Source organism: Carlito syrichta, unplaced genomic scaffold (genome assembly GCF_000164805.1).
Source record: "Carlito syrichta isolate Samal-C Ts95f unplaced genomic scaffold, Tarsius_syrichta-2.0.1 Scaffold302944, whole genome shotgun sequence".
Lineage (NCBI taxonomy): Eukaryota > Metazoa > Chordata > Mammalia > Primates > Tarsiidae > Carlito > Carlito syrichta.
This window is the reverse complement of record NW_007247040.1, coordinates 202348-216643: the sequence shown is the minus strand read 5'-3', so window position 1 is coordinate 216643 and position 14296 is coordinate 202348. Positions and strand designations below refer to the sequence as shown.

Sequence of the window (14296 nt, the reverse complement as noted above, 5' to 3'; positions counted from 1 at the left end):
AATCAAAAAATTAGCTGGGTGTGGTAGCACATGCCTGTAGTTCCAGCTACTTGGAAGGCTAAGGTGGAAGAATTGCCAGAGCCCAGCAGGTCAAGACTGCGGTGGCCAGGAGCGGCCACTGTACTCCAGTCTGGGCAACAGAGTGAGACTACAACTAAAAAAAAAAAAAGAAAAAGAAAAAAAAATATTTTCCTAATCAAAACCTTTTTAACTTCTCTTTTTAAATTACCTTCAAACATCAATTTCTAAAGTATATTAAAATTAGCCCCATAGCTATACATTTGTACCTTGCTCTTCCCAACAATAGTATTATCCAGTTTGTTCATCCAGTTTGTTCAACAGAATCAATTCTAATGATGCTAGGGTACTTCTAAAATTCAAATCCATTCTCATATGCCAACATCATTGCAGATATTCACACAAGTAATTTTCAGACTCTTTAGGAAATACCCAAGAGTTTGCAAAAGGTCTTGAGTGATGCTGCATCACTTCAAGACGTGTGAAGATGCCCAACGCGTGGAAACAATGACTATACAGTGCTTTCCCTCAGTCTCCACCTCTGAACTAAAGGAAGCTCATGCTTCAGCTACCTGCTTCAGGAGAAGATCAAACATGAGGATGAAACAGTTTAGATTCATTTCGTCATCTTCACAATCAAAGTCAATAGTCCTTCCTCCTGGGTGTCCGAAATTCTTGAAAGGGCTACGAAATGGACTGTGCATAGGACTCCGAAATGGACTCTGGAAAGGACTATGAAATGGACTGAGCATATTGTGCTGAACTCGTCGACCAGGATCAGAGGCAACGCTCACCTACAAGAAAGAATGGCAGCATACATAAACGAACTGACAGAAGTGCAAACGGCTGTGCAGCATATTTGGAGATTCTATGGAAGGTACTTTCAGCCGTCACACAGATTTCCCTCCTAGACCAATGGCATTAGTACCTCCAAAATATAAATACATGGATCTTCCCCAAATATAAAAGTAAGAAATAAAACCAAACAAACTTTCTGACTACTTGTCAGGGAAAAAAACATCAAGACCCTGAAGAATAAAGGCACTTGCCATTGTATTTTTTATCCCATCAAACACTTCCGAATGAACTAAATTGTCTGAATCTACTGACAACCATAATCTGAAGAATGAGACTTTCCCAAAGTAAAATAGTACAAGATGATCTGTAGAATCACAAGCCACAATTTCAGAATGGCATGATTAGTTAAAGAAGGTTGGCCGCTGGGGGCTATGATTATTCAAATCCATGGGAAACAACACATGTCAAACCTAGTGTGTTGGTTATCCTCCACTGGCCCACCAAGCTCCACCTCAGGCCCCCCTGCCCTTCTGTGACCAAGGATGTATGGACTATCTCCAGCTCCTTTGCTGCCTGGCTTCCAGCTGAGCTCAGTCAAAAACCCGCACCTGCAAAGGCCTAAAGCGGGAAGAGATGCAGGAGCACTCCTCTCATCTTCTGCCTGTTTTGGTGCTACTCTCTGGGAGAGTCTCCGTCGAGAGTTTCAGCTCCTCACTGGGTTCCATGACTCTTTTCCTTGTCTCTTCAGCCCTTAGGGCAGACTTCCGACTGGACTGTTGCTGGAGTCTGGGTGCTTTATTCACCCTCATGGCTCTTTTAACTTTTCCCATAACTCTGGAGGGGGAGTCCCCATAAAGATCTCTTCATTCTGACCATCTGGGGTAAATTCTGAATCAGGACCCTGACTCACTTATCTGTACATCACTCTCAAATCATATTTTTCTCTCTTAAAGATGTTTCTAGTCATTAGAAAGCTCTTCAAATGCCATTTTTAAGGGAAAGAGGAAGGGTGCCCCATTAAGAATGAAAATACTGCCGGGCTCGGTGGCTCAGCCTGTAATCCCGCGCTTTGGGAGGCTGAAGTGAGTGGATTGACTGAGCCCGCGGGTTCGAGACCCGCCTGGGCAACTTGGCGAGACCTCATCTCTACAATCAATCAAAAAATCAGCCGGGCGTGGTAGCGCATGCCTGTAATTCCGGCTACTCAGAAGGCTGAGGCAGAAGGATCGCCGGAGCCCAGCAGGTCGAGGCTGCGGTGGCCGGGAGCGGCCACTGCACTCCAGTCTGGGCGACAGAGTGAGACTCCAACTCACAAAAAAAAAAAAAAGCACTAACTACAAACTATGATCCCATAACCATGTAATATTTTCTAATCCCTGGATGTCAGGCCAAATGGCTGGGAGTCTTTAGCATACAATGGGGAAATTTTTACAGAGAGAAGGTTGAGAACACTCCTTGCTACGCATCAGATGAGAGTCAACCTTTCCAAAGTTGATCAGAGTCTGTGAATGGCAGCACATCAGCAGAAACTCTGTTCAGTCCTCAGCACTTTCCAATGGCTTTCACACACTTCAGACTACACTATATTGACCTTTTTCATCTATAAAGATGCAAAAGGATCAACAAAATAGGCCCAGTTGGCTCACAGTGACAGCATCACTCAGTCCCCACCAGTTGATCTCACCTTCCCAAAATACAATGACAAAAAGAAAAAGAAAAAAATAACCCAAACTCCTCACTCCCAAAGTGAAGCAGTGATCTGCTCAGTAGCTGGTAGAGAGCTCTTATTTACCAGGAGACCCCCCAAAATGGAATGCTATTAAAAAAACTTTTTTTCTTTCCTCAAGGGCGAGAGACAGCTAAAATCACAGCACTCAGGGAAAATGAAAACTCAGTAGTTTACTGATTACACACCATATTACATATATCATAGATAAATGTTTTCTTATTTAATGTGGTTAAAAGACTAACAGTGAGATGGACATAAACTAATTTTTAGAGAAGTTTCAGGCCTGGTGTAACTGACAAGAGTTTTTAAATCTTAAGTAAGACAAGAACAGACATGGCAATAATTACCCTTCGAGCTGCAAGGTTTCCTGCCAATTCACTGACTCTTGATTTCCTCTGATTTGCCAGTTCTTTGACAGAATTAACTCCATCAGAAAACATGCTGATTAATAGTTGAAGTGGAACCATGATATCTAACTCCGATAATACCTGGGGGAAGAAAGGCATATACCCCCCCCAAAAAATATAAATTTTAAAGTTCGAAAAATTGAATTTACCTTTTTTTCCCAAAGCAAACTATTGAATACAAGGACATTTTGCCTCTCATGTACTCTACCGGCACAATCGCCCTCACGTTTTCATACTAAGAACATTAACATTATCGTTGGCCTTTTCCTTCTTCCCATCAACAGGTCACCACGTTTTCTATCAACACTTGAGAGTCTCCCTTGACGCTGTCTGCTTCTCCATCCACAGCCACTGCTGGTGCCTCAGTTTGCCACCTTTCTTCTGGAATAGTGTAACTTGCAAGTACTCTTCCTCCAGTTCATCCCTACTCTGACCCCCACTCGATTGATCATGCTCTCTGGCAGAAGCTGGTTGTCAATCTGGGCCAAAATCAAGTCACTTTATCTGCAATGGATTTTCTGGAACTTTCCTTCCTCCAAAAATAATTAACCCATCCCTTTTCTCTGCTTTCTTAGAACTTCATCAGAACATTCTCACTTTTTGTTCTACGTGATTGTCTAATCTTATCATCCTTCCCCCACTGTGAGCTGCTTGAAAAAAGGAGGAATGAGGAAAGGACTGTTTCTGATTCCATTTTAATTTCAGTTCCTGTTACAGTGCCTGACGCATGGGAGTTCTGTACCTGCTTCCAAAATTAATTGAGTCAACTCCAACCACTGCAGTGTCCACTCTATCCCCCAAATGGTTAGACTTGGGGGCTTGACAACCTCTTTCAACTGCAGGATTCTGTCTTAAAAATCAAAGCTGTGTCTGCATGTTTATTGCAGCACTATTCACAATAGCAAAAACATGGAACCAATCGTGCTGCCCATCAAAACATTACTGGAAAAAAAAAATGTTGTACATACACATAATGGAATATTACGCAGCCATAAAGAAGGACAAACATACGGACTTTGCAGCATTTTGGACGGATTTAGAGTCTATCATACTCAGTGATCTATCACAGAAGCAAAGAACAGAGTACTATACATTCTCACTCAAAAGTGGATGCTGAACATTTACCATAATACTCTAAGAAAGGGATTGGCAGTAGCGGGATACTGACGAGGGGGTAGGGGAGGGGACACAACATCCGTAAGGGCACCTGATCTCAAACCAAGCCAAGTGGGAACCAAAGGGAGGCCCAACTCTACCTGTATGATGCCCACTTGTATACCTAATCCTGAATTGTACCCTACATCTTTAAAGTAAATTTAACAAAAAACCAAAGTTGTGTCAAAGCCTGGACTGTAAACATGTGAACTGCAACTGTCTTGGTGAGGGCAGAGACAGAGGTTCATAGTCCAGCCTGCTCATCCCCAGAACGCATAGCCTAAGGGGTGTGCAACTGAGTAACTGGGGTAACATCCAGAAATCCACAGAAGACTGGTTTTCTTAAAATGAGATGTAGCTTACTGGAATTTATTTGGAGATAAAAAGTTAAAGTTCAAAGTCCCAAAGGTGACTTTTTAAAAATGGTCCTTATACTCTTTGTCAATTGTGAAAAATATCATTCCTTAGTTTCAAACCCAGAAAGGCATCTGTACAACTTGAAGAGTTTATGGGATCACATCCTTGCATGGCACAGAAATGTATCTGCAGCCATGGTTAATCTAATGATTCTCCTCATTTTCTGACACGGCCCAAACTTTATATTCAAATCAACTTAATACGTTTTATTGAACATCTGCCAAACACAAAGCATAAGCCAGATGCAAGGAAGAAAGGATGAAGAGGGTTGTCAGTTCCAAAATGAGTAAAACTAGGACCCTGTACTCAAGGAGCTTGTAATCTGGGAGAAACAGACAAAAATAGAACAGAATTCATACAGGGAACCTGTATAACTACTGGGGGAAGGGATTTTGATGGGAAGATGGGAGTGGGAAGTAGCAAAATATTTCACAGAGAAGATAAAGTCTAACTCAAGACCTTAAAGGATATGTTAGAAGTCACAAATGGATACACAAAAAAAGTCACTCCAGGCTGAGGGAACAGCCATGCACAACACTCTGAATCAATAGTTCCCAACCTTTCCAAGTAGAGGACTTGTTTAATGTCAAAGATTTATCAAAATTCCATAACACAGCTTTAGTATCCATTGATGGAAAAATACTTAAGGACCAAAACTACCACAAATTCAGCAATACTATTGCATAAGTTTATATTTTATAACCAGAACTAGAGCTATACACTGTATATTTGAAAGTTAGTCATTTATCTATGCAAATGGGGTGTTAGTCTACAGACAGTCCTTGGCAAACATGGGACTTGTGGACCCTTTGCAAAACGTCCATCCTTTCTACCCCAGGGATCTAAAGTTCAAGGCTAAGAACTAGTGCCCCAAATGATCAAAAGCATCATTCACTTACATGAAGCCATAGTAAAGCTTGCTCCTGCACAGAGGAGGGGTATCCTGTAAACCGACAACTAATAAAGCCAAACATCTCTTCCATTGAGAAAGGCAGAGGACATAGCTCAATGTCAAACATTTTGCTGGAAAGCAGAGCAACAAAAGTCAATGACCAATGGGTACAGGTTAGGGTCTACTGATGCCACCCAAGTATTTCTAACTACACTCCATTTGGGAAGCAAAATTCTTTCTTTAGAGAGTCTGTGTTCTGAATTGTTATTAGCATGTCTCGTTTTACCGTACGAGTAGCTTATGTCATTGGAATAGAGCTCTTATAAATAATGCATATGGTAGTTAATAACATTAGTGTTCATCCTTCTATCAGGTTAACAGGAGAAATTGCACTTCTAAGGCATTAGAGTTGCTCCCCAGCATCTAAAAACAGCCTCCCTTTGTACTTTCCCATTACACCCCACCAATCATAATGATATTTGAAAGTAAGCAAACAATATGGCGTATCTATTTGCTTTTCCACAAGAACAGAATATTTTCTGGAAAATGTCAAATTATCTTAGTTTGATTTGTTGCAGTTATTTCATTTTGGGGCTTCGTATTTCTCCACAGTGTTCTTAAAAGGTAAATAAGAGGATATAAAACTTGTTACAGAGTACCTGGCACACCGTATGTGTTCAGTAAGCATTAGGTATCATTTCAATTACAGCGACTTCCTTAAACTACTGACCCACCTTAACACTTCCCTGAATTCTTTCAACTGACTGCCGGGGACTTCTGTTCGGATGGCTTCCAGCCACTCTGGCATGATGCACTCCCACACGGACTGATTGATCACGTTGTAGGGGATGAGGCAGAGGATGCGGCTGAGCCCTTCCTTCAGCTGAGTCACGGTGCTGCAGGACTTATCCCAGTACCCGCCAACCTGGGGGAGTTTCCACAGCCACAGGGAGAAAAGAAGGAGACACACTCGTCACAGTTACGCTCAAGAAGGGATACCCCGTGACACAGTCTGGGCCAAGCATCTTCCGAGCGAGACTGATCTGTAAGAATCTACAAACCACCAGGATCCATTAGCTACAAAAAGGAAAACATAATTACAAACAGGTTCAATTATTGATTGCGCATTGGATTTGAAATATTCTGCAGGTTTTCCAAATCACACGTAAATTAAAATTCCGAAGATCTCTTCCTAACAGGATAAGCATTCTACTGGAGCATTATAACTCCTCAAGCTTGATAAACCCATGACAATATGTACAGCTGTACTTGTGCTTCAGAGAGTTTCCCACTACCGTACATTTCGTGTTGCAGATTTTTCATTATGGAAAATACAGTACTGCATAGTGCTATTTTCCCCTATGCTGCATATTCTGCTACATCTTTTTCCTAAGAATATTCTAAAGCCAGTTGAGTCTGTGAAATTAAAAAAAGACTAGCTTTTTAAACTAATTCAGATAGCATATTAATGTTTTAGAGCAGGAAAAAAGTCAAAATAATGAATTTACAAATTTAGGTTGTTTATAATCCTGATGCTCGCTAAAGATTCTATATTCTGATTATATGTATCAAAGTAAAGAAGGGTTGACTGGTCCTGAGTCCTTACCTGTAATACACGATTTGTGAGAGACTACCTTATTTTAAAGAAATCTAATTTTAAACTTTTATTACATCTAGAATTTCAGATTATCCAAAAAACAATCAATTCTATTTTAAAGCTCAAATATCTATTTGGTATCATATTGGCCAAAAATCCTAGATGATTATCAGGAAGTGACTATATTTCTGTGGTTTCTGTTGTTGTTAGTTATAGGCAGAGACAGAGCAGAACTGACACTGACACCATGGAGATGATGAAATGTATCAGTGCTGAGTTCCTTTGGCTTCAGAATTTATAGTCAAGTCATACAAGGACTTAATTGTTTGAGGCCATGTTTTCGAAAAGGTCCGCTTTTGGAAATCCTAAATTGCCAATAACCGGATGACAGATCCTTTGATTTGGAAAAGCTTTTATATTTAGAAGTATTTGTAGAGAACACTCATTCTAAACAAATGACCTATTAGCCATATGAGAGGATCAAACTGAAAGAAGCAATAACAGAAAGCATCACAGCTAGTGTAAACGACTTCCTTAACAAAATTAAAGAACAGAAAGCAGACTTAGGACAAAATTTGAATCCACTGAAAGGACATAACATGGAGCTAATATAGCCAAAGAGCAGCCATTTTAACACTGCCTAGTTGTCATGTTTTTCTAGCAATTCACTTACCTTATCCTTAAACCACTAGGCAAGGACAGACTGGTTTCTCAGAGGTAGCTATTGATAATTGTTTTATAACCCCTTCCCCAGTTTGTTTTGTACTAATTAGCTTTTTCTATTTCAAGTCTTTGCCCCCACCCATAAGACCCAAGTTAACCTAATCAGCACCTGGTGAACTTCATGACAGACAGACCCAATGATGACCATGGCAGCAGTCATGTGACTGGCCACCAGGCTGCCTGCCGTCCATCACCTGGTGTCAGTCCCTGTGCTTACCTATCCCCTCTGTGATGACGTGGAGCAGACTACCACCCAACCACTGGAAGGACCTGCCTCCAGCAAGGGGAATGTTTAAAAGCACTCTACCACCAGCAGCCACGCGCCAGTGCTTTGCTAAGCTATGGTCTGACCATGTGGCTCTTTGAGCCATGGTCGCTGTGTTTCCTAGCTTTGGGCCCCTCCCCTTCCTTGCGGAGGTGAATCTCCCCTCTCTCTAATTTGCTTTCTAAATAAACTGTACTTTCGAATCTGACTGCTGTGCAATTCGTTGCATCTTTCATGTGGCACCAGATCGCACAAGCCTGCCCCAAAGGGTTTGAACTAACATTTGGAAGCCCTGCCGGGATCTGTATTGTGACCTAACATCCACACCACCATAAGCTCCTCTGTGCCACCGTCCTCCCACAAATGGCTGGACGGGAGACCTGATAGCAGCTATTATGGAAGACTCCCTCTAAAGGTTAATTGGGCTCAAGTGGAACAGTGTGCTCAGAGGGCAAGAATTCATCCTGGAGGCTCTGCTGGCCCTAAATCCAGAAGTCCTGGAACATAGGAGTCTTTTGGTTTCCACGTCAGCAGGAAATCTTCTCTTTGATATAAAGAAACAAACTCAAAATGATGTAGTTGGATGGACAGGCCAGCCCCTTAATGCTATTATTGAAACTGCTACCTGATTCTTTGTGAAGAATGAAAGGAGACACCTATAGAAACCTAGAATAAACTTAGTTTACTCTTTATTTAGTCTTTTTGCCTCAGCATAGCCACTTTTGCTAGGACTCTACCCCTGACCTGCTTTGAATCTAGCACAGATTACCCCTAGATAGGTAAATTTCCAGTAGGCAGGTTTTAGGAAGCGATCACAAGTTCTACTGTAGGCCAAGCAGCAGCCTGCCTTCCCTATCCCTTTGGTAAATCTCCATCAGATGCAAGACAAGGACAGAGCCGCGGAAATGATAATAGACCCCCTTTTGGCCAAGGAGTTTGTGGACTGCAAATGTCTGACAAAGTCTCTTGCAGGAAAACCACCTCTCCTTGTCTCTTCCCATCTAGCCTACCACCCTGGCAGCAATCATGTCACTAACCCACCCGCCTGCCTGCTGTCCGTCACCTGCGCTCACCTGCCCCTGCGTGATGGAGCAGATCACCACGCAATCCCTTCAGGACCTTCCCTCACCCAAGGGAAATGGTTAAAAGGGCTCAACCACAAGCAACAGGTCGCCATTGCCTTGCTGAGTTACGGCTAGGCCATGTTTTCTTAAGCTTTGGCTCCCTCCCCTGCCTTGGGGAGGTAAATTTCCTTTTCCTCACTTTCTTTAATTTACTTTCTAAATAAACTACATTTTCTCATCTAACTTCTGTGCAATTCTCTGCATCTTTCATGCGGCATGGGCTCACACACCAGGCACATCCCACGCCCCCAGCGCCCTGCTGGAAGTGTGTGACCCTAACAAAGAATTAAAAGTAACTGTGAAGCCAGGCTCAGTAGCTCAGCCTGTAATCCCGCACTTTGGGAGGCTGAGGTGAGTGGATTGCCTGAGCCCGCAGGTTCAAGACCCGTCTGGGCAACTTGGCGAGACCTCACCTCTACAATGAATCAAAAAAATCAGCCGGGCGTGGTAGCGCGTGCGGTAGCGCACGCCTGTCGTTCCAGCTACTAGAAGGCGGAGGCGGAAGGATAGCCGGAGCCCAGCAGGTCGAGACTGCGGTGGCCAGGAGCATGTCACTGCACTCCAGTCTGGGTGATGGAGTGAGACTCCAACTCAAAAAAAAAAATGTAACTAGTCTTTCTCAGTCAGTGGGGTCCCTCTGAGTCTTCTTGTCAACGAGGCCTCAGCCTGAACCTATAAAATCTGGAGACTCTCAAGACTAGCAATGTTGTCTACCCCTCTAGTTCTCCTTAAAATGCCTACAACTTAAGTCTCAAACTTGCCATGAGAATTTACTATTTGGCCCAAACCCAAACTAGGAATAGGCAAATACATCCCTGGAAACCCTCACAGAGCAGGGGGTAAGTAAGTAGAGCTACTTTAGAATCCTAAAGACTTCCTCTCTGGCTTTCAGATGTAAATCTGCTACCACTCAGAACTAAATTACCAAAAACCATCTAAAAGTCATCCTTTAAAATGCAAACATCCAAGAAAAGACCTCTAGCTTTCAGCCTCAGAACTGGGACTCCTTGATTCTACATGTAGTACTGCTTCTTATTATAAAATATAAGAAATGAGCCAGGCTCGGTGGCTCAGCCTGTAATCTCGTGCTTTGGGAGGCTGAGGTGAGTGGATTGCCTGAGCCCGCGGGTTCGAGACCCACCTGGGCAGCGAGACCTCGTCTCTACAATAAATCAAAAAATCAACCGGGCGTGGTAGCGCATGCCTGTAATTCCGGCTACGTGGAGGGCTGAGGCTGAAGGATCGCTGGAGCCCAGCAGGTCTGGGCGACAGAGTGAGACTCCAACTCAAAAAAAAGAAAAAGAAAAAAAATATATAAGAAATGTATTTATCCTTCTGATAAACACCAATAACAACCCCACTCTCCTAACAAAATCCCCATGCCTTTTCCTTGGTTCACTCCAGCCTTTAAACAGTAGTGTTGTAGTTGCCTGAAACAACCACTTGAGGCTGCACTATGGCCTCTATAAGATCACATATTAGATCTTAAAGGTGTCCTCCAAAAGTATTGATAAAAAGCCTAAGTCTTTATAACTAACAGGTAACAACTCGTTCCATCTACCAGAAACACAATTCAAAACGAGCTCTTACACAAACTAGAAAGGTCTGCATTACTTTGAAAGTCATAAGTTCTCTTTTTGTCTATATCTGTGTATGTTTATGTATATATGTTATGCGTATGTGTATCTTCTTATTTCCAGAGAGTATTGCTAAATTATTTCATAAGAACCCTTAAAAGATCTCTATTCTTTCTTTCTTTTTTTTTTTTTTGAGTTGGAGTCTCACTCTGTCGCCCAGACTGGAGTGCAGTGGCACGTTCACAGCCACGACAGCCTCGACCTGCTGGGCTCAGGCAATCCTTCCACCTCAGCCTTTCAAGTAGAAGATCTCTATTCTTACTTGGTTTTATGAAAATAATTCAGAATAAGCTGTTGGAACTTTAAAATATTTTGAGCCTTAAGGAAATGTGAGGGGACGTATCATGTAAACAGATGTCTGTGGCCCAGGCTGCTGTAATTTTTGTTACTTTGATTAAAGATGAATGCTTTCCCTCGCCTATGTTGTTCAGAAAAATGCTGTCAAAGACGAAAGAGTGCCAGGGAAGGCCCTCCCCTCCTGTCAATCTTCATTATAGATTAACTTCCTCTTTCCTCTCTTACACAAAAACACCATGAGGATCACATTGTCTGAGATGGAATGTTAAAAGCACTCTTTTAAATTGGAAAGGAAATGAAAACAAGCTGTTGAGAAAAGAACACTAACTGCCACTAATGAAACTGCTGTAACTCCTAAATCAGCCTTGTATAGAAAACGTGATGACCCTGCTGTATTTCTTTGTTTTCGGCCCACCATAAGCAAGGCTTTGGCGTGAAGCTCCAGCCCATTGACCCCATTCCTCTAGAGCGCCTGTTTCCTGGATGGCTTGAAGAACTCTTTCCGACTGGATTCTACCTATTGGAAATTAAATATTCCTAAAACTCTCAGAAATACAAGAATTAACCCAAATGACTTCAAGTTCATGTGATTTGAGTAATTCTTATGTAAATAAGACGAGTTTGATCTTGTGGGTTTCATAAAAGCAGCTGTGCTTTCAGACTTGTTAGCACTGAGTACAATATGAGTATGGCTGCACTTTAGTTAAGATTATTTCATTAAGTCATTCTGTCAGGTTCAAGATCTCAGTGGGACCTCCAAAAATGTTAAGTAGGGTTGATGGAGGTATGAGTGATCCAGTGCCTCACAAAAGATGCCAAGAATCGTGCAGCAGTCAGATTGGAAAACATAGTTTATTTAGAAAGTAAACTAAAGAGCGAGATAATGACTCAGCTCCCCAGGGCAGGGGAAGGGGCCAAAGCTAAGAAACGTGGGGGCCGTAGCTCAAGGAGCCATGTGGAGCACACCAGAGACTAACAAAGCAAGATGAACGGAGAGAGAGAAGGGAGGCTCAGGGCCAGTGCTCAGCAAGGCAAAGGCAGATGGAGAGGCAGAGGGCGGGGCGGGGAGGAGGAGGGAGAGCAGAGATGGAGGGAGCGGAGGGGCCGTGGGCCAAAGCCAAGACACATGGTGGCCGCAGTTCAAAGAGCCATGCGGACACCCCAAAGTTTAACAAAGCAATGGAGAATGGGGGGGGGAGAGAAGATTCACCTCCCCAAGGTAAGGGAGGGAGCCAAAGCGTAGGAAAGCACGGCCTGACCACAGCTCTAAGAACACATGGCCAGACCATAGCTTAGCAAGGCAATGGTGACTGCTGCTTGATGTTGAATGTCTTTTTTTTTTTGAGTTGGAGTCTCACTCTGTGGCCCAGACTGGAGTGCAGTGGCCGCTCCCGCCACCGCAGCCTTGACCTGCTGGGCTCCGGCGATCCTTCCACTTCAGCCTTCCAAGTAGCCGGAATTACAGGCATGCGCTACCACGCCCGGCTGATTTTTGATTTATTGTAGAGATGAGGTCTCGCTGCCCAGGCGGGTCTTGAACCCACGGGCTCAGGCAATCCACTCGCCTCAGCCTCCCAAAGGTGCGGGATTACAGGCTAAGTCAACGCCGATTGAAATATTTTAAATAAGGTAATTCAATCATTTTTACTTATTTTATAATATAATTTTCATTGTATAAAACCGTGTTTATTGTTTCAAATATATCTTAATCGTGCTATATTCTCTTTCAGGTAATTTTTTTAGAGAAGGTGAAAATTGGTTTGCCATCTTTTTTTTTTATTTTTAATTTTAAAGATGTTGGGTACAATTCAGGGTTAAGTATACAAATGTTCATTACGTAGGTACCCAGGTGGATGAGATATGTCCCCACTCCCCTGGCAAAATACCACTACTGACAATCATGCCCCCACCCCAGCAATTTCCCACTATTGACAATCCTTTTCTTATAGTATTACGATAATTATTCAAGGTCCACTTATGAGAAGATGTGATACTCAGTTCTTTGTTTCTGTGATAGATCACTCAGTATTACAGCCTCTAAGTCCATCCAAGTTGCTGCAAAGTTCGTAATTTTGTCTTTTTTTGTAGTTGTGTAATATTCCATGTATATGTGCCACATTTTTTTCCCAGTCCTCTTTCGATGGGCAGCACAGGTGGTTCCATGTTTTTGCTATTGTGAACAATGCTGCAATAAACATGTGTATGCAGGTACACTCTTTTTCATAGAGTGATCTGAGTTCCTCTGGGTATATTCCCAGGAATATTCCAGGGGGATGGCGGGGTTGTATGGATTTTTAGACTGCTTTCCACAGAGGATGTACTAGTTCACACTCCCACCAACAGTGTAGAAGTGTTCCCTTTTCCTGCATCCTCTCCAGTATCTGTTGTTTTTTGAGTTATTGATGTAGGCCTTCCTGAATGGAGTTAGGTGGTATCTCAGTGTTTTTAATTTGCATTTCTTTTGCATTTCTCTGATGACTAATAAGGCTAAGCATTTTTTCAGTTATCTGTTGGCTGTTTCTATGTCTTCTTTTGACAAGTGCCTATAAACATCTTTTGCCCACTTTTTAATGGGGCGGTTTGTTCTTTTCTTTTAAGCAAGTTTGAGTTCCGTGTAGATCCTAGGTGTTAGGCCTTTGTTAGATATACAGTTGGCAAATATTTTTCTCAGTCCATGGGCTGTCTCCCTGCTTTCTTGATGAATTCTTTGGCTTTGCAGAAGCTTTTCAGTTTGATGAGGTCCCACTTGTCTGTAAAGGTCTTTCATGTCTCTGGTTAGGAAGATTCTAAGGCATTTCTTTTTGTTGTTGTTATTTTGTAGATATTGTGAATGGGATTGAGCTTTTTATTTGGGTTTTTGTTTATTGTTAGTATATAGAAAGACAACTGTCTTTTGCACATTTATCTAACCTGAGACTTTACCAAAGTCCTTTATCAATGTCAGAGGTTTTGATAGACTCTCTAGGATTTTCGAGGTATAGAATCATGTTATCTGCCAAGAGGGATAACTTAACTTCTTTTCCTATTTGGATACCGCTGATTTCCTTCTCTTGTCTGACTGTTCTAACTAGGACTTCCTATACTATGTTGAACAGGAGGGGGTGAGAGTGGGCATCCTTGTCTTGTTCTGGTTTTCAGGGGAAATGGTTCCAATTTCTGTCTGTTTAGCAGTAATGTTGGCTGTGTGTTTCTCACAGATGACTCTTACCATTGTGAGGTATGTTCCATCTATGCCTA

At 42.4% G+C, this 14296-nt stretch overlaps 1 protein-coding gene across 1 annotated transcript in view; it reads right to left on the bottom strand.

Moving 5' to 3' along the window:
- Positions 1-14296, bottom strand: part of UNC79 (unc-79 homolog, NALCN channel complex subunit) — a gene marked incomplete at its 3' end in the record, with an annotated part of 165707 nt that overhangs the window by 67928 nt on the left and 83483 nt on the right. Inside the window, exons 14-17 of the mRNA XM_021711940.1 lie at positions 6151-6341; positions 5424-5547; positions 2893-3033; positions 591-812 (exon numbers count right to left, since the gene is read on the bottom strand). Of these exons, the coding sequence (XP_021567615.1) occupies positions 591-812; positions 2893-3033; positions 5424-5547; positions 6151-6341 (678 nt within the window). The remainder of the gene's footprint in view (positions 1-590; positions 813-2892; positions 3034-5423; positions 5548-6150; positions 6342-14296) is intronic.